The 20,005-nt window shown below is 45.6% G+C and overlaps 1 protein-coding gene across 1 annotated transcript in view; it reads left to right on the top strand.

Annotated features, from left to right (window-relative positions):
* The window catches only part of fhod3b (formin homology 2 domain containing 3b), a gene marked incomplete at its 5' end in the record, with an annotated part of 199,442 nt that overhangs the window by 156,745 nt on the left and 22,692 nt on the right, over positions 1-20,005 (top strand). Inside the window, 9 exons of the mRNA XM_083639893.1 lie at positions 1-89; positions 1,140-1,251; positions 6,853-6,947; positions 8,425-8,568; positions 13,224-13,471; positions 14,957-15,085; positions 17,019-17,090; positions 17,726-17,833; positions 17,983-18,117. The exon at positions 1-89 is cut by the window's left edge and continues 6 nt beyond it. Coding sequence (XP_083496019.1) covers positions 1-89; positions 1,140-1,251; positions 6,853-6,947; positions 8,425-8,568; positions 13,224-13,471; positions 14,957-15,085; positions 17,019-17,090; positions 17,726-17,833; positions 17,983-18,117 — 1,132 coding nt within the window. The remainder of the gene's footprint in view (positions 90-1,139; positions 1,252-6,852; positions 6,948-8,424; positions 8,569-13,223; positions 13,472-14,956; positions 15,086-17,018; positions 17,091-17,725; positions 17,834-17,982; positions 18,118-20,005) is intronic.

The raw sequence follows: 20,005 nt of genomic DNA, 5'->3' as shown, positions 1-20,005 counted from the left end.
GACAGATTATGCTGTATGTGGATGGGATGAACGGCCTCATATCGCACAACGAAACGGTCCAGTGGCTTTACACCCTTGTGGGCTCCAAGGTAATGAATGTGCATGAATCCAAAACAGTATGTGCATGAATCCAAAACAGTCTGTGCATGAATCCAAAACAGTCTGTGCATGAATCCAAAACAGTCTGTGCACTGACTTATTTAACATAATTATATTGTTTACTACTCTGTCATGCTTCACTTTGTGTCAAGCCACCACCATTTCAACACGGTCACCTCAGCCCTCTAGTGGCCAGGTTGCATCATTGCAGACACACAAACTGAGTAGTGTATAAGCAACACATGAGGACAACAGCACTGGCTTGTCTTTCTCTCCCCTCTCACGTGATTGTCTCATTCTTTTTTCTCTTCTGACTCATTCCTCTTCAGCCCTCCTCTGTAAATATTGAAATATTTGGCATCCACCATGTTGTTTCCTTTCTTTCAAACTAAGCCATGTCTGCCCAGTCACTTAGTTTACCCCCCCCAAAAACGTCCAGTTTTTAACAAGTGTTGATTTTTCAGTGACAACTTGTTGATTAGAGAGACGCTTGTCTATTTATGGAGCTGATATGGCTCTGGGGTTGGTGTCCAAAGCTTTCTAAAAGTGTTTGCTTCCTAATAGTGTGTTGTGGTTGCACATTGTTGATTTTCAGACTGTGAATTCAATGAACACTGATTTTGCTGCATATAAAAGATCTAGTACTCCCTGCTCTATTACTCATTCACTCTCCATTCGACAATACTTTCTGTTTCTTCTCAGTTCACTATCATAGTCTCATTACCAAGATTGAATTTATCCTATTTACCTTTGTCAACGTGTGAGAAATCAATAGGAATAGAGGAATGAGGAGGCCAGAGTACTGTATGTTCCAAGCTGTCACATGTCATCATGAGGCTCCTATCATATAGCTCAAGCCCATTCAGACAGGAAAAGCTTTTTTAAGACAATATGCTACTGTTTGTTTGCAGTGTCAAGGGCTGGCACACATCCTGCATCATGTCGGTTAGTGGCTGACTGTGCTGTAAAACACATATAGTTTGCAGTTAAAATGAGATGGATTGCATGTTTAGGTGTTTCTCCTCTTTGTGCTGCTGTAGTATCGTCTGGTGGTGAAGACGGCCCTGAAGCTGCTGCTCGTCTTCGTGGAGTACACTGAGGCTAACGCCACCCTGCTCATAAAGGCCGTGAAAGCTGTGGACACCAAAAGAGGTAAGGACACAAGTTAAAGCAGCTACGAGCAACTTTTTCGATTGTTATTAAACAGTATAAATTTAATATCAATGCATCACATCTTACCTCTAATAGTCGACAAGACCAGCGCAGAGTAGTCTCGCTTGAACCCCGAGTGAATCGGCCAGTGTAGGCTGTCTGTGGCCAGGGCAGATCAGGAAGTGAAATGAAACGGTTTGCAGCAGCCACTTCGGCCATAACCACAAAATAACTTCCAAAAAACCTGTTAGAATATAACGAGAGATGTTCCCGAGTGTATGCGTGGCGTTCACATTGTTTATGCTATGTTGCTAGGCAGCGTGAACGGGGTTGGCAGGCAGCTGCGTTTCACTTCCGGGTTTCACTTCCGCGTTTCACTTCCGGGTGTAGCCGGTCCGGCGGTAGGAGAGAGAGAGAGAGCCCCTTGTTGACGCGAGTTTAGACAGACACAGACTTAATAATCACCTATAGTCCAGTCAATCTGTCGTTTGAGATAGAACAAATTGCAATAGTAATCATTCAAGGTTTTATGTGATCCCTAGGGTCATATAAATAACATATTAAAAGTATAAGATTATATATTTAGTGGATCAATGTAAATTCAGGGGTTGATATCTGGGGCCTTCTTGTCACTGTCTCACATAAAGAAGTGAGTACCTCTGCTTCTGAACATGTTTTTTAGGGTGTTCTTTCACATGAAACCATCAGATATGACCTGTTCTGAATGTATTAGTATCCTTACCCCAAAATTACCTTTAAAAAAAATCCAAACAAAGTCAATAAAATCAGGTTATAAACGTTTTATTATCATTGAATTTTCAGTACATTATTTCTTCACTCCATGTCCTCATCCAAATGATGTGCCGACATATTGGCGCACACACCTCTGCACTCTGAACAGGCTAGGGAGCAATCAAGTCCTTGACGACGGCATTTGCAGTGCATAGTGCCGCAACCTGACTTGCATCTGCAGCGCACAAGCTCCAACAAGGACTGAGGAGCAGGGTCCTGGTCAGGAATGGATGGGAATAAGACATGAGTCTTGGATCCTCCAGCCCAATTCCTCCGGTGGTAGCAGGTTTACCCTCCATTCCTGAACCTGATGGTACACTCTGAAGCTGTGAAACATGGCAGACGAAGATGTTGGTGGCAAGTTGCGAGGGTGGATGGCCGTTTTGCTTTCAGTCACCTTAGCATAGAAACGTTTCAGCCTGAGGTCATTGAGAGAATCTGTTTCTCCGCCTTTGTAGATTAGTATCATTGCCCTTTCCCCTGCAGCAGCAATTTCATCCTTGGTAGCAGAATGTTTTTGAAAAATGCTGGCCTGCACTCTGAATGAGTCGCTTTCTTGAACCAGACTCAGAGATACCCCTTTCCCAACTCCAAACACTCTGGATGTTGTATCACAGCCAAGCAAGGCATGCGCGAATAAGATGTTGTTGCTAACATCCTCACCCAACACATCTCTTGCATGCCCAATGTTCAAAAAACTGCGACATGACAAAGACGACTTCTTGGGCTCAGACATGAAATACAGCTCTCCTTGCTGATAGAGGTGTAACAGAAGAATGAGGAGGTCAGTGTCATCTCCAACAGGGACAGTTCTTTGTTTCAATGTTGCTGTCACTGCTGTCTGAACTATGAGCACATCTGCATCTCCCTGAGCATTTTGAACGTCAAACCCTGCAAGTTGTAGTCCTTCCCCCAACAGGTTTATGAAGCGTTGTTTGTTTTCATTGTTTGACAGAAATTCCTGTTTTTTCAACGTCAGTGACATGGTTGGCGTGAATGAAACCTTCCGGCCAGTTTTTGCATTCCTCCTTTTATGGGCACCATCCTTTGTAGATGGCTGGCTACTGTACCCATCAAACACGATCACCACTGATTGGCCATAATGTTTTCGAACGTAACCACTGTAAGTTTTCACTATTTCCCCGTATGTCTTTCCTATCTCCCAGGGTAGTCGGTGGAGGAGGGCCCCTCCATCTAAGACATACAGGATGTCTCTTTCTGGCACATCATCATGAGGCACAGCATTCCATATATCTCTTGCAATTTGCGGTTTGTTTGCTGGGAGAAACACCGTTTTCGTTTCAAAGAGGGCAGGTGGATACCCATAAAGTTCGTACTTGAAGGCTTCAGCCAACTTGTCTGCCTGTGTCCCAGCAATCACTAGTCTCTGAAACAAGAGCTGCGGATCGATATTGACAACTTCTTCTTTGTTCAGTTTGACTGTGGATTTGGAGTCCATGCATGTGCTTTCCTCTTGAACGTATATTCTGTCACCTTTTTCCCTACCATGTCCTTTAGGACCATTCTACCAACCTCTTTTGAATGGTCCACATTCACCGTATTATGGGCTGTCACACCAGTGATTAAATGTTGAAGGTGGTCATACCCGGCAAACGGATTTTGCAACTCTAACAAACTAAGAATTTTGATAGTGTCCACGTTGTCTCTTGCTTGTCTTGATGCAGAAGGGTCCTTGTGCTGTTCACTAGTTTCGTAATTTACCCCTGTCAGTTCTTGCATGACATTGTTGATTTCAGATGTTGTAGGGTTGGAAAGAACCCACACCAAACATTGTTTCAGACATACCCCTTCCCCGTGTCAGTCCTCCGGTCGTTTTCATACTTCGCATGAGGGCTTGTTCTATCACAAGGTCCGGGGAGAGTCCAGCCCAGTATTTATCTGACCTACGGACAACTTGTAGACCATCTTCCTGAAATCATTCGTAAACTTGGGGGTGCATGTTTTCTAGTTGCCGCGTTTTCTGGAGGTATATGCTCAATGATTTGACATACAAGGTATGTCCAGAGGCGGCCATGAATGGCATCATGTCTGTCAGCGTATCAAGGTGCTGAACCCAATTTCCAGTTCTCTCCGATCTGATGAATGCATGGACTAGATCGATCATCTCCATGTACTGTAGCCAGAGTGCTGCTGTTCGGTCATCTACCATGGTTGTCTTCTCTGCCTCCAAACGGTGGGCTATGATCTGGAGTAGTTCACTTTCATTTGTCCCGGTTGCAGTGACAGCCATTACACTGTCATACAGATCTGAGGCTTTTGCTAGTTCCTCTAAGTCTTTGGCATGGTCCATAGATTATCCATGTGTCAAGCTGGACATCGCACCATTCCCAATCGCATCGTCCCACAGACTGTGGTATGTAGTGCATGCTGGCAGGTTGGAATATACTACTTGGGCACACAATCCAAATGCAACTATGCAGACAGAGCAGATATTTTTACTTAGTCTTTAATTAAATATTAGATTGAAAACATTGAGAGATTGCAGATTAAATATTCGATTTTGACTCAATTCTGACTTAAAAAAGGTAGTAGTACCTCAAATACAGGTATAATACATTAGAATATCCTCTGAAAAAGTATTTTATTGGAAAGATTGACCCCAAAAACCTAGAAAAAGACACCAAACATGTTGGATAGGTGTACATAGACCCTCTAATATTAACACCATTTTACCCAGACTGCGTCACTCTAAAACATGGAAAATTTGCTTTTGACCTTGGAAAAAAGTATGTTCCACTAAATCCATGAAGTTATACTTTTAATATATGATGTAGGTGGGTATTAGGACCAATAAAAACTATGAAACATTACTATTGCAATTACTTCTATGTTGGGCCCTTTTTTGAGTTAGATTGACTGGACTACTAAGGGAGCAATCTCCGATTGACACGGCTTTGGTCTCAGCTACTATTATAGGTAAGATGTGATGCATCAATATTGTAATTATACTGTTTAATAACAATCGAAAAAGTTGCTCGTAGCTGCTTTAAAGGATGGGTTTTCCGTGGGGAATATGAATATATATTAAATCTCACGCCCCTAAGGTTTTCGAATCCGTTGAAATTTTTGAAATTGGAGGTTTACTCACAGAGATATCAACCGAAATCCACTCTGTGTGTGGGGGGGGGGTGGTGGGGGGGAGGTGCGGGTGCGGGGACTCGAAATACTACATTTCCCACAATGCACTGGGCTCGCGTGGCCTTCGTTTTTATGCCCACCCCTCAGGCATTTGGCTGATATCAAACTCCAGTAGGTGGCGGTAATGCACATATATGTTTGCCAACCGCCATAAAACTCAAAGAAGAAGAAGAAGAAGGCTTCGACAATTAAATATACAAAGAACAAGAAATAAATCGAAAATAAAATTGCCTCCAAATTGCACCAAATGTAAACGGTAGTATATATGTCGGGAGATGTCTTCATAAAAAAAATTTCATGCATTTTAAGGCATTTTCGTAGGAGTTACGCGCATCTGATGTTGTAACTATTTTCTGTAAAAATGTGTAAAAACGGGTACATTGCTCAGCGTTGATTTCGTTACTTCAACCCACCTACTACTAGATGTAAAATTTGACGAGCTTTCCAATGCCGCCAGTCCCGTGTCGATTAGTGCTTCCGTTCCCGAGATAATGGTCTCTTTGCAAGGAACTATGGGAAGCTAATATTAGCTACAGCAGGCTAGGCGGTTGGAAAGATGGCTGCGTTTTTGTTTTGGTCAAGGCCTCTGAAGGGGCGTGGAGGACCTCTAGAGGCGGGACCATGGCCAACAACAGTTGTAGTTCATAGGTGCACGAGTTCCGCAAGGCGGACTTAGGCCAGATGACGCGAAACGCGTCGGCTGGCCCAAAAAATATGTGAGAGATGCTTGATATCTCTGGCAGTGAATATCCAATTTCAAAAATTTCAACGGATTCGAAAACCTTAGGGGCGTGAGATTTAATATATATTCATATTCCCCACGGAAAACCCATCCTTTAAGCAGCCAACAGTTCAGTTGAAACGGACCCATTCAAGATGTCAACATCTACACAGATGTATAAGAGAATTTGAGGTAAAGCTCTGCAAAACGCATTTCATTCCGCCATGGTGGTAGCAGCGGTGCTGTTCGGGGTGACCGCAGATCACAAACAGGCTCCTATTACATTACCGTCGTCAGATCAGCTGTCCTGAGCGGCTCCCTAGCCATGCGTGGAACGAGCCTTATTGAAAACGACTGTAACTCTCGCCCCCGGTGGGGTTCAGTTACCTGCCGCTCTAAAAGCTCCACATTGTGCCTGCGGGCCTGCAGTAAAGGGGGTTGAGCGGTGGCGTGTAGGGGTCGGGTAGCCATCTGTCTCAGCTCGGGCCTTACCCCATCACTCCTGCTTGTTGCGTAAGGAGGCTAAAAACCTGATCTCCGGTCTCCCGGCGAGAAGGAGACGAGCTTGACCCTGGTGGCCGGGGCACGGAGCGCGCCGACCGCAAACTGTCCCACTCTGTTTTTCCTCCGCCACAAGAATGCTACGGCTGCTTTTCTCCTACAGGAGCCAGCGATTGTTCCCCAAGAATAGCCACATTTTTTGCATACCTTTGGTTCCTTTTTGATTCATGCACCTTGGCGGAGCTGCACGGTTTGTGACCATTTGTTTTCGACACCGTGAGATGATGAGATGAGTGCACACGTTAGTTTCAGAGATGTAACTTACATTTGTATGCCGTGTCAAGCCCTGAAACACTGATAGTTGTGTCTAGCTTTTCTTTGGGGGGTAATGTGACTTACAATGTATTGCATGTTTCTTGGTGCTGCAGGCACAAAACTGTGGTCAAATGCCATGGAGATCCTGGATGAGAAGGATGGAGTGGATACAGAGCTGCTGGTGTATGCCATGACACTCATCAATAAGGTCAGTAAATATCACTTGGTGTTTCTATGTTTCTAGGCATCTCGTGCACGTAGCGCGCGACATTCCTAGGCTCGCACGCTGCGCGGGTTCGCTACCCGTCCTGCAGCTGGCCGAGCTGGCCGTGCAGCTCGCATAGAGCCCGCAGCTGCGCATCATCACTGATGACATCATCAGGGATGTCATCAGTGACATCATCACTGAACTATAGCCTCCACCTTAGGGCAATCAGCCTTAGGGCAATTAGGGAAATTAGCATAGCTGTGGCCGGACAGAATTCTTGAAACAGAGGCCAGACAGAGTCCACATTAGCAAATTATATACATGTAGATTCCTGCATTGACCAGGAGCATACCATTCATTTACCCTGCCTCCACATCTGCTCTCAGTTTCTCTCCTCTCTTAACCTCTATCATGTACACCCGGTATTGAAATGTGATCTGTATGTACACGTCTTATCAAGGAAAATGGCACGTAAATGCAAGGTGTAAACGCACGCGCACACATTAGTGTTCGGGTTAGAATCAGAATGCGATCAGCTCTGCCAAACCACTTTCAGAGGTGATCTAGCTCACATTGCGATCGGACCTCAGCCAGAGTCAGCCAGGTGTAAATGCAACCCCGTACAGTGTGTTGACATTTGTGAGAAAGTACTGCTCATGGGATAGACGCGTCATGAGGCACGGATCCACTGAATTTCACCGAAGGACTCAAGCACCGTCCGTTCACCTGCTGCTTCTTTCCCTCACCCATAGGAGTCACTATATAGCACTTCCCAGCGACTGCAGTGACGGTCGTAAAAGACAACCCTGGGGGCGTCTGGGTAGAGGTAAAAGCACTCGCCTACCACAGCGGCGACGCGTGTTCAATTCCCGGTAGCGGTACTTCCGGCTTGGTCAGACATTCCCTACAGACACAATTGGCCGTGTCTGCCAGTGGGGGTATGTGTCCTGGTCGCTGCACTAGCGCATCCTCTGTTCGGTGGGAGGGGAACCGGGGGGAAATAGCGTGATCCTCCCACAAGCTACGTCCTGCCGGTGAAACTCCTCACTGTCATGTGGAAAGAAGCGGCTGGCCACTTCACGTATCGGAGGAAGCATGTGCTAGTCTACGGCTCTCTCCAGATTGGCAGAGGGGGTGGAGCAACGACCGGGGCCTCAGGAGGAATTGGCCAAGTACAATTGGGGAGAAAATGGGAGAAAAATCAGAAAAAAAATATATATAAAAAAAAAGTAAAGTAAAAGACTACCCTGTCTGCCTCAAATGAAAACTAAATCCAGGCTAGACAGTATCATATCTACTGGCCCTACAGCAGCTATGTTTGTTTTTGTTGACAGTGCCAATTTTGTTGTACTTCCGCACTTTCTCTACTGACAAGAATGTTTTCTCTGTCTGTTAATCTAAAATGTGACAGAACTATAATCATGTTTGGAATGCATGTGCTTATGTATGTATGTATGTGTGTGTTTGTGTGTGTCAGACTCTGGCAGGCCTTCCAGACCAGGACTCGTACTACGACGTGGTGGACTGTCTGGAGGAGCAGGGCATGGAAGCCAAGGCCCAGAGACACCTGAGCAGGAAGGGGACAGACCTCGACCTCATGGAGCAGTTCAACATCTACGAGGTCAGGAACGCCACACATCCACCCACTACCAGTCTAAAAGCTGACCTTTTAAACTAACGTTCATTAGGCCTACATCTCTCACTTAACTCGCAAAATATTGTTTTACTCATTTTCTCATTGACACCCATGTATTTTCGTAATGATCCCATGTGATTTTAACAGGGTTCGAGGACCCCATGGTTATGAAGCTGTATTATAGCTAGGGATGGGGATTGTTATTTTTTTGTGATTTTGATACCATTTTCGAGACTGCTTAGCAGCTACGCAGGCCCGTAGCTACCATTGAGGACACCGAGGTCATGACCTCGGTATTTTCCACACCAAAAAAAAAAATTTGAAAAATTGAAAAATAGCCCCGGTCCCCAGATCTATTAATCTGTCATTGATGTTTTAATGCGACAGTTGATCGGAAATGCAACAATTTGCTTCCTCTCTGTGTGCTATAGAAGGAAGAGAGATAACTCACAACATTCAGATTTTGCATTGAGGCTAGATTGGGGCTAGACTTTGGGGACAGTTCTATTGAAGTGAATGGGTAAGTAACTCCCCTGTAAGTGATGTTTGTGTAGATGGGCCATTGTATTTAATTGAGCAGTATTCTGCCATGTGACCTGTATGCAGAATATAAATTATATCATATGGGGAGACATTTATTTTTTGGATCATTTTAAAGCAACAGCACAGTAAAGAGGATATTAATCTAACATGATGTATGATTCAAGATTCAAGATTTTTATTGTCACTCCATGGTACAAGTATCACGTGTGAAATTCTTGTGCTGTGGACTCCGTTTACAACATAGTACAAATATAACAGGGCATATGAGTGCAAAAACAACAAGAGACACAACAAGCAATAAGGCAGTATAGTGATAAGACAAGTCAGAGACAGTGGCATATTCACTGCACATAGGTGCACATGTCATGTGCATACTTTAGACGTGCTTAAACATTTTAAATTCGACGTATTTGACATACAGGTGCAAATAGCATATACCTTATTAAACATACAATTAAACATTAGACATACGTAATGGTAGCAGCTACAGTACGGTACAGTACGGCTACTACACTATTTGTGTATGTTAAGGAGTCTGGTGGCCTGCGGGAAGAAACTGTTCCTCAAGCGATTTGTGCGTGCTTTTGGAACCCTGTATCTCCTCCCTGAGGGTAACAGGGAGAACAGGCTGTTGTGGGGATGGTTTGTGTCTTTGATGATCTTCAGGGACCTCCTGAGGCACCGCTGGTTATACAGTTCATGCAGTTCTGGCAACTCACATCCTGTTACGTGCTGGGCCGCGCGTCTCACTCTCCGTAGCGCCCTGCGGTCCATGGTGGTACAGTTCCCGTACCAGGTGGTGAAGCAGCCAGTCAGCAGGCTTTCAATGGTGCCTCTGTAGAAGTCCCTAAGGATTTCTGACTTTAGCCCAAATGTCTTCAGGCGCCTGAGTCCGTGTAGTCGCTGTTGGGCCTTTTTGACAACAGTGCCGGTGTGACCGGCCCAAGTCAGGTCCTGGTGGATGTTGACTCCCAGGTACTTGAAGCTGTCCACCCTTTCCACCACTGTGCCGTTGATGGTGATTGGGGGGTGTGCGCCCCCCCCCCTCCTGTAGTCTACAATGATCTCCTTGGTCTTGGAGACGTTCAGAGAGAGGTGGTTGTCCTGGCACCATTGTTCCAGGGCCCCCACCTCCTCTCTGTAGGCCGTCTCGTCGCCCCCCGAGATCAGCCCCACGACTGCTGTGTCGTCTGCAAACTTCACGATGGTGTTCGAAGTTTGAGTCGCCACGCAGGCGTGGGTGTAGAGGTCGTACCAGAAGGGGCTGGAGACGCACCCCTGGGGCGCTCCTATGCTGATGGTCAGTGGGGAGGAGGTGAGGTTGCCCACCCTCACCACCTGGCGGCGGTCTGTCAGGAAATACAGGATCCAGTCGCACATTACTGTGTTTAGTCCCAGATTCTTGAGCTTGCGTACCAGCCTGGAGGGTACTATGGTGTTGAATGCTGAGCTGTAGTCCACGAACAGCATTCTTACATAGGTGTCCTTCCCCTCCAGGTGGGACAGGGCGGTGTGGAGCACGTGTGCTACTGTATCCGCTGTGCTCCTGTTGGGGCGGTATGCAAATTGTAAAGAGGAGGAGGGGTAGTGGGGGGGCGGAGAGGAGGAGGGGTGATGGGGGGGAGAGGTGGCAGGGCGGGGAGGAGGGGGGGTGGTGGGGGGGAGGAGAGAGGGGGGGTGATGGGGGGAGGAGAGAGGGGGGGGTGATGGGGGGGAGGAGAGGAGGAGGGGTGATGGGGGGGGAGAGGTGGCTGAGGGGGGGAGGAGAGGAGGGGGGGAGGTGGAGGGGGGGTGGTGGGGAGGAGAGGGGGGGGAGGAGGGGAGGCGCTCTGGCAGAGGGGTCGAACCTGGCGTAGAACGCGTTGAGTTCGTCTGGCAGGGTGGGTGACGTGTTGGCGTTTTTCTGTCTTTCCCCTTTGAAGTCTGTGGCAGCATGGAGGCCTCTCCACAGGTGTCTGGGGTTGTTGGAGTCCAGTTTCGCCTCCAGCTACCTGCCATATTCTCTCTGCGTTTTTTTTATTGTAGCTCGGAGGGCGTATTTCGTCTGCTTGTATTGTTCTGGCGTCCCGGACTTGAAGGCGGTGATCCGGGCGTGAAGTGCAGCCCGGACATCACAGTTGATCCAGGGTTTCTGGTTTGGCATTGTTTTAACTGTTTTTGTGGGGACTATGTCCTCTGTGCATTTTTTAATAAAACATGACACCGTTTCAGCGTATTCTTCCAGGTCTCCTGTGTTGAATTCTCCCCATATCACTTGGTCGAAACAGCCTCTCAGGATGTCATCTGATTGGTCTGACCAGCATTGGGCGGTTTGGTAGACTGGGGGGTGTAGTTTGAGCTTTGGTTTGTGTTTAGGGACGAGCCAGATAGAGGCGTGGTCCGATTTGCTGAATGGGGGCGGTGTGTTGCTTTGTAGCAGCCAGGAATGTCTGTGTAGCACTGATCCAAAGTGTTTTTACCCCGTGTGCTGCAGTGTATGTTCTGGTGGAGGGTGGGTATTCTTTTTCTCAGGTTCGCTCTATTAAAATCTCCTGCGACCACCAGCGCCGTTTGTATGTAGTTCTTTATAGATCTAGCCTCTTCATTTTGCTCTCAAAGTGCACCAGATTGAAGCATTTTACTTTAAAATGGACAACATTTTCTATCCGGGGGGGCACAGCCCCCCCTGGGCCCCCACGCCGCGCTAAAATTACCTCTGTATTTCTCTAACCCTGGCTACGGGGCTGCAGCTACGAGCAAGATTTTCAATTGTTATTAAACAGTATAATTACAATATTGATGCATCACATCTTACCTATAATAGTAGCTGAGACCAAAGCCGTGTGAATCGGAGATTGCTCTCTTAAGTCTGTGTCTGTCTAAACTCGCGTCAACAGGGGGCTCTCTCTCTCTCTCTCTCCTTACCGCCGGACCGGATAAACCCGGAAGTGAAACCCGGAAGTGAAACGCAGCTGCCCGCCTTACCCCGTTCGCACTGCCTAGCAACATACCATAAACAAGCAGAACGCCATGCATACTCTCGCGAACATCTCTCCTTATATTCTAACAGGTTTTTTGGAAGTTATTTTGTGGTTATGGCCGAAGTGGCTGCTGCAAACCGTTTCATTTCACTTCCTGATCTGCCCTGGCCACAGAGAGACTAACACTGGCCGATTCACTCGGGGTTCAAGCGAGACTACTCTGCGTTGGTCTCGTCTACTATTAGAGGTAAGATGTGATGCATTGATATTAAATTTAGACTGTTTAATAACAATCGAAAATCTTGCTCGTAGCTGCTTTAACAATCTATCAATAATTTTCTATTATTTGGTGGAAAGCTTTTATTGCTTAACTGTGAGTCTGTGATGGTTTGATTTCTGAACAGAATAACATTTGCTTAGCCTGGTGAGGCAATTCAATTGAATTCAGAAACTGTAATCAATGTATGTATGTTTGCACCAGTGATTTCAGGTAAATGACATGACGTTGAGACATAACGTTACATTATAGGACCCGCTAGTCTTGATAGTTAGTTAGTTAGTTAGTTTTTTTTATTTCCCTGTCATGCCATTTCTGGCCCATCCCACATGGGATTACAAGACACTATCACACTATGTACATATACATACACATACACATATACACACACATACTGTACATACATATCCACATATACACACATACCCATGCATACATACATACATTTTTTTTTACATTGCCTTTTCCTGATAACAAGATTTTTTTTCTCATGTCCCAAGCTTTTTCCAAGTAACAAGCCAGTCCAAAAGTGTCATACGTAAACAACCAACTCAAATTATGTGCATCATCATTATTAAAAAATCAAAATCTTTTATCTTACTGGACAGAATATTGCTCATTTTCCATGTCATTTAAACAACACATTGGACACACCCGCTCTTCTAATTCCAAACTGACATACCGTCCAGTTTCGATCATAAGCGGTAAAATACCAGATCTCAGCTGGGCACATAAGTAGTATCGATAAGCTCAGACCTTATTCATTTTCGGGTTTTGAGAAATCATCAATCGATACCTAATTGATACTGGGTGTTGATCCCCATCCCCAATTAAAGCTGCTCTTGTGTGTCTGAGCCCAGATGACTCTACGCCATGAGGACGGTGACGACGAAACCCAGTTGCCTCCCAGCGCTCGGAAGGACCGGCGGCGGGCCAGCGTGGGCGGGACTAACGAGAGGCGGGGCCTGGAGAGGAGACGCAGCCGGAGACACTCCCTCCAGAACAGCAGAGGCCACGCCTCTGCCCCGGCGTCCCCCTGCAGCCCCCACACGCACTCAAGCGGCTTCCTGCCCTTCAGCGGCCAACGCATCGAAGACGTCAGCGAAAGGTGAGAGCGGAGAAGGTGGCTTCCATTTTTTACTTGAATTTGGCCTGATCCTGGTTGTAACAGTCAGCCAAGAGGGTTTCATTTCTATCTTGTATATTTAAATGTTTCTCTGCCAGTCTTTGTGAAGCAGTCTGAGAAAGCACTGAGGGAGGCAGGGGAAGGGGGGTCACAAAGGGATTTCTGGCCCATGCATTTCTTCTCTGTTTCACATGAAACAGTTTGACTGCCAGTGTTGTATTGTATTTCATTCTTGGACAAACGTGTCTATTCTATCCAGGGCCAATGTGGAGAATGTAATTATATAGTAATATAGTAACAAAAGAAAGGCAAAGGGGCTGCTGTTGCAAAGTGACATTTACATTAATCTCCCAACTGTCAAAGAAAGTCTTCAATGTCTGCAGCTGATGGAAATGGGAAGCTTCTGTATACACAGTGATATTAGCTTTGTTCTGCCTGTCACTAGTCATGCTTCCTTCAAAGACAGTGGGGCTGAGCTCAAACTCTGCCATGCCATGATCTGTTTTATATACAACAAGGCTTCGTGACTACACAAACTCAGAGAAACCACAACTGGTGATTCAGACGAGAAGCAAATTGCAATCTGGTCTAATTATACAGTAGCTTGATTAGATTGAACTGTGTCCTGTCAGGCACCGAAATAAATACTTGGTTCTAAAGTCCCCGCTCATGGAAATGATGATTTTGTAAACCCTTTGTCCAACTTCATTATTATAGCCTGTCTCTAAGTCAGTGGACAGAAACTGGGCTTGAATAGTTCTAGTTTGAAGTTGGGGATTAATAAGGGCCTTGAGTTGATAGATGCCTTCCACACAATCCCCTATCATTAATGGAAAGCTTATTTAAGTAGCATAGCTACTAATATCTCTGCTAGCACTCAGGTCTTCAGGTAGAGTTGAATCCAACCCAGCGGGTCATATGATACCAGACAAGATCCTTCCAGTCCACCACAGGAAATCCAAGCCGCCTTTTGAAGATTGCTGTTTTCCATATTCTTAATGAAATCCAGACAACCAAGAGGAATCTTAACAGCAAACTGGCCACAGACTCACGTATGACGATGTCTGCCAGACTCCCATATCAGTTCAAACACTCAAGATATCACCACAACTGCCACAAAACTGCTTATTGAATTAGCCGTTGTTCTCAGCATATTCCTCATTAGAAGCATCTGTAAAAATGCCACCATCCTACACATTTTTGATCTTGAATGTTTTAACACTTGACTGTGCATGTCCACTGTCTGCAACCAGAGTGTTTAGGCACGCAAACATACTAACATTCTTCAGTCTCTCTTTCATTGTCTATTCTTGTCCTAATACTTCTGTGTTGTGTGTTGTCTCCGCTGGGCCATTTTCCACTGTGTGTTTTCATGTTGTCTCTGTCCAATTTCTCTTCTGTTCCCTCTCTCCTGCCTACATCCTCCCTTCCCTCCATCCAATCCTCCACCCCTCCTTCTCATCACAGAGAAGAGGAAGAGGAGGAAGAAGAGGAGGAGGAGGAGGAGGGAGAGGATGAGGAGGATGACGAGGACGAGGAAGAGGCAGGCGATGAAAGTCATCCAGTCACTGAGTCTTCTAGACAGGGCCTTCACAGGTATTTTAGGCCAACGGATTTCCCACGAGTGATTTCCCTACCGTTTACCTCGTTTCTCTGCCGTTTCAAAGTATGATCATTCCGTTCACTTTCCCTTTGTGCTCCTATTCTTGTATTTTGTCCTCCCAGTGTGGTTCCAGCTGTAGCAGACACCTCTAACGTGTGTTTGACTTTCAAGTGTATGGTCAACATCATCCCTAACGCCAGTGAGCCTGGAGGGGAGAGAGAATATCTCCGCACCAAAGCCAGGGTGTCTCCTCCTGTGTCCACCCCACCTAAGCACAGGGCGTTTAGTCCTTGCCTTGTCCCTCCCCGACAGCCTGACCACACCTTCCCGGCTGCTTTGAGGAGAGTGCCAGGCTCTGCACGCCCTCTGAGCCAGTGCATCTCTGTAGCCTCTTCCTCCTCCTCCTCCTCCTCCTCCCCCCTGAGAGGACGTCTGTCCACCCCAACCTCTCTCCCCGCTCCTCCCCCCCATCCTCCCCCTCTCTCCCCTGACTTGAACCAGAGCCAGGTGCCTATGGGGGCCAAGGAAGGTGAGAAGGGCCAGGACAGAGAAAGGCGCTACAGGTAGAGCGTAGGAGCTAACAGTTCACCTACTCATGTTGCATCTGTACTCCCATTAAGCCTCACTACGTTGAAACAGTGTCCTCCACGTCACCGGTGTCTGTGTGTGTTTGTCCAGGTAGCTCACTGTACACCCAGCAAAGATACGGCTGTACCTGACTGTAAAGCATCTTCAGAGTCAAAGCAAAGATACAGTAATACTACAAGTAGGGATGTAACGATAACCGGTTTTAAATGATAACCGTGGTAAAATTCCTTACGATAACCGTACCGTTTCAAATTTTCATTGTCATTAAAACCATGTTACCATGATTACCGTGGTACCGTGATTACAGTGCTTTGAAAACATGGTAAATACTGTCCATCATCAACCAAAGTTGGCAACAGTCTCCCAGATGCAAACATGCAGCCTTGGAGAATTGATTTCAGTGAGTGTATCAATCCTTTTTGGGTCTGAGTTTTCAATATAAAACGTTGTAAAATGATTTCAGTGAGTCTCTCAGTACTTTTTGAACATTTTCAGCATTTGTTTTAACGAATAATATGATAATACGATAACCGTGATCATTTTTGTCACGATAATCGTGATGTGAAATTTTCATACCGTTACATCTCTAACTAGTTGAAGTTGAAATCTAGTTTTGTTTCTAATCCTGGCCCATTGAGTTATTAAAGGTCACAGTGACCAGAAACGGATCCATTTCTCATCAGATGTCATTTATTTATGTCGCATCTGTCATCTCCAATGGCATAGAGAAAGAAGCTGCAGAACGTTTGAACAAAGACATATGACTTCCTTTGCTCAGTTGCTGGAAAGAAAGATGTCCCTGTGGAAAACACTACATTTTGCTGACATTTACTGCTCATCTGCCTTTCATTGCGGCACTGCACCACAGTTAATCCAAGACAAGTCCATCAATGAATTCCAAGCATAAAGAGCTACATAATCACAACTGACTGTCGCTTAGTTGTTCATGTTTGTGCATAGAGATCTGTTGCAATAGAAACAGGATACTAAGTAAAGTCCTGCTAAATCTGGACTGGCAAAGCAGTTCCTCAGCGTGTATCCCTGATCCCATCTAAAGCGTAAATGCAGAGGACAATAGCAAGTGAGCCAATGAGAGCTCCTCAAACAGTCCTGAGGATTTTGATTGGTTTCACTCTTTTCTATAGAACACACTGCGTTGGTAAGATTGACGGAGATATCATCTTGTCCGCTCTGTTGTCGTGTCTTGCAGCCCTCCTACCTTCGGCTACTGTCTCACTATCCTGTCTCTGTGACTAACACTTGCATATCCTTGTGACTTTGGGCAGCCTGACCTGACTGTCCCTCTCGTTCTCTTCTCACTGTGCCATCTCTCTGCAGTCAGACAGATGCATCACGTACAAACAAGTCCCATACGTCTTACACCGCTAGAAAGCCCTGCTGGGCTGAAAGGTAAGGCCAGCAGTCATCGAGCCCAAGTGTTCCAAGTGTGTGCAAGGACAATGCAGACAATATTTATTTATGTTTTGTGTTTTTCATGAATTGTGCTATGCAAACTGTTCTGGGACAGAATGTGCATGATTTACAAATCGCATTTGGCATAGCCATCAAATAATTCCCCAAAAAGAAGCAGGGTTTTCTCAATAGTGAATCATTGCCTCGTTGAACCCTTGCCAGCCTGCAGCCTGCCTGACTTTAATATTGACCATCTCGGACTGCCTCCACGTACGCAGGCAGGGATGAGCATGCCACCTGCAGATGGCCTTCAGAGAAAGGCACAGATTGTCTTGGCATGGCTTCCCTCACAGGGTTGTTCAAATGGGAGTGAAAATGACATATCAAGGTTACTCACATCGGTTGGCTCCCTCCTGGCCAAAAAGCTGTGCTGTTTTCTTCAACACGGGCATGGCTTGGTGTGAACGGTCCTCGAATATGACACTGGAAAGGAAAGTGTCACTATCTAACACTTTGTCATGTCACTGGGTATCACCCATTCGGCCACATCGAAACACCTGCCTGTTTTAAAATGGAACAAATTAGTGTTAGGAGGAAAAAAAGAAAAGACAATTGTGCCCTTCTTTTAACAGAATCAGCACCAATGGCACTCCATACCCTGGCAGGCACCAGGCTTCTACAACAGCCATCCATCACTTCACCAGTTCAGTTAACTCTACACCAGACACCAAGCCTGACAGGTCAGTGTGTAACCTTTTCCACAACTAAATGAGACAATGTTACTCTCCCTTCTCCCTTACATATAGAACTCCCTTTTGAACCAATTTACTACCAAAACACAGAACAACCACTCATGGTTTCACATTTGATCTCTGTCTTTGGCGAGCAGACCTGCTTTAGGGGGCTTGCTGACCTCCTCCTACAGACAGCACCAGGAGTCTTTGGCTGCAGAGAGAGAGAGGAGACGCCTGGAGAGAGAGGAGCGCCTGCAGCGGATCGAAAGGGACGAGAGGAACCGCTTCAAGTGAGTCGGACACATCCACCTGCACCGTATGGCTTCATATCAGAGATATAAACACATCCACCTGCACCGTATGGCTTCATATCAGAGATATAAACACATCCACCTGCACCACATGACTTCATATCAGAGAGATATAAACACATCCACCTGCACCACATGACTTCATATCAGAGAGATATAAACACATCCACCTGCACCACATGGCTTCATATCAGAGATATAAACACATCCACCTGCACCACATGGCTTCATATCAGAGATATAAACACATCCACCTGCACCACATGACTTCATATCAGAGAGATATAAACACATCCACCTGCACCACATGGCTTCATATCAGAGATATAAACACATCCACCTGCACCACATGGCTTCATATCAGAGATATAAACACATCCACCTGCACCACATGGCTTCATATCAGAGAGATATAAACACATCCACCTGCACCACATGACTTCATATCAGAGATATAAACACATCCACCTGCACCACATGACTTCATATCAGAGATATAAACACATCCACCTGCACCACATGACTTCATATCAGAGATATAAACACATCCACCTGCACCACATGGCTTCATATCAGAGATATATAAACACATCCACCTGCACCACATGACTTCATATCAGAGATATAAACACATCCACCTGCACCACATGGCTTCATATCAGAGATATAAACACATCCACCTGCACCACATGGCTTCATATCAGAGATATAAACACATCCACCTGCACCACATGGCTTCATATCAGAGATATAAACACATCCACCTGCACCACATGACTTCATATCAGAGAGATATAAACACATCCACCTGCACCACATGACTTCATATCAGAGAGATATAAACACATCCACCTGCACCACATGACTTCATATCAGAGAGATATAAACACATCCACCTGCACCACATGACTTAATATCAGAGAGATATAAACACATCCACCTGCACCACATGACTTCATATCAGAGATATAAACACATCCACCTGCACCACATGGCTTCATATCAGAGAGATATAAACACATCCACCTGCACCACATGGCTTCATATCAGAGATATAAACACATCTACCTGCACCACATGGCTTCATATCAGAGATATAAACACATCCACCTGCACCACATGACTTCATATCAGAGATATAAACACATCCACCTGCACCACATGACTTCATATCAGAGATATAAACACATCCACCTGCACCACATGGCTTCATATCAGAGAGATATAATATGGTTTCTCAACACTGTACTGTACAGCCAAGAAAGGATGTAAGAGATACTGCACTGGTAAGCTGTCTGATGTTGGAATGTGTGTTGGATGAAATACTGAGTTGGCTCCATCTCCCAGGAGTCTGATAAGAGCTATCTCTTTTTCATTAGGCTCATCAGGTAGACATATTGGATCAAAGCAAGAGTAGACGGGCAAATGCAAATGTTCCTTGTTTTGTTTTGCTTTGTTTATCAAGTTTATTTGTCAGGGCCCATGTCCAAAAGATAGCATTGATCTCAAAGAGAAAAGATGCTTTGCACCAGATTATAGCGATTTGCTACAGTAGTTTCCGTCTGCAGTCCCAGGGCAGGTTGACATAAAATACAGTAATAATACAATACAATAGATGACGCAGTACATGTTGAAGCAGTTTATTCTCTTGGTCATGTAAAGGCTGCTTCAGGATGTCAGACTCTGCTGCAAGGCTTAGGTGTCTAATTTGAGACTATTGTGTTGATCTGTTTGATCCTCATCACATCGCGTCATATTGAGTCCGATAGCTCATCAGATACATTTGATACTGTATGCATGCAAAGCAAACATGAATTATATATAGATTTATATGCACAGTGAAATACAGGCTTACATGATCTGTCTC

The sequence above is a fragment of the Poromitra crassiceps genome (genome assembly GCF_964638095.1).
Source record: "Poromitra crassiceps genome assembly, chromosome: 1".
NCBI classification, from domain to species: Eukaryota; Metazoa; Chordata; class Actinopteri; order Beryciformes; family Melamphaidae; genus Poromitra; species Poromitra crassiceps.
Note: the sequence above shows the minus strand (reverse complement) of the source record. Positions and strands in the feature narration are given on the sequence as shown.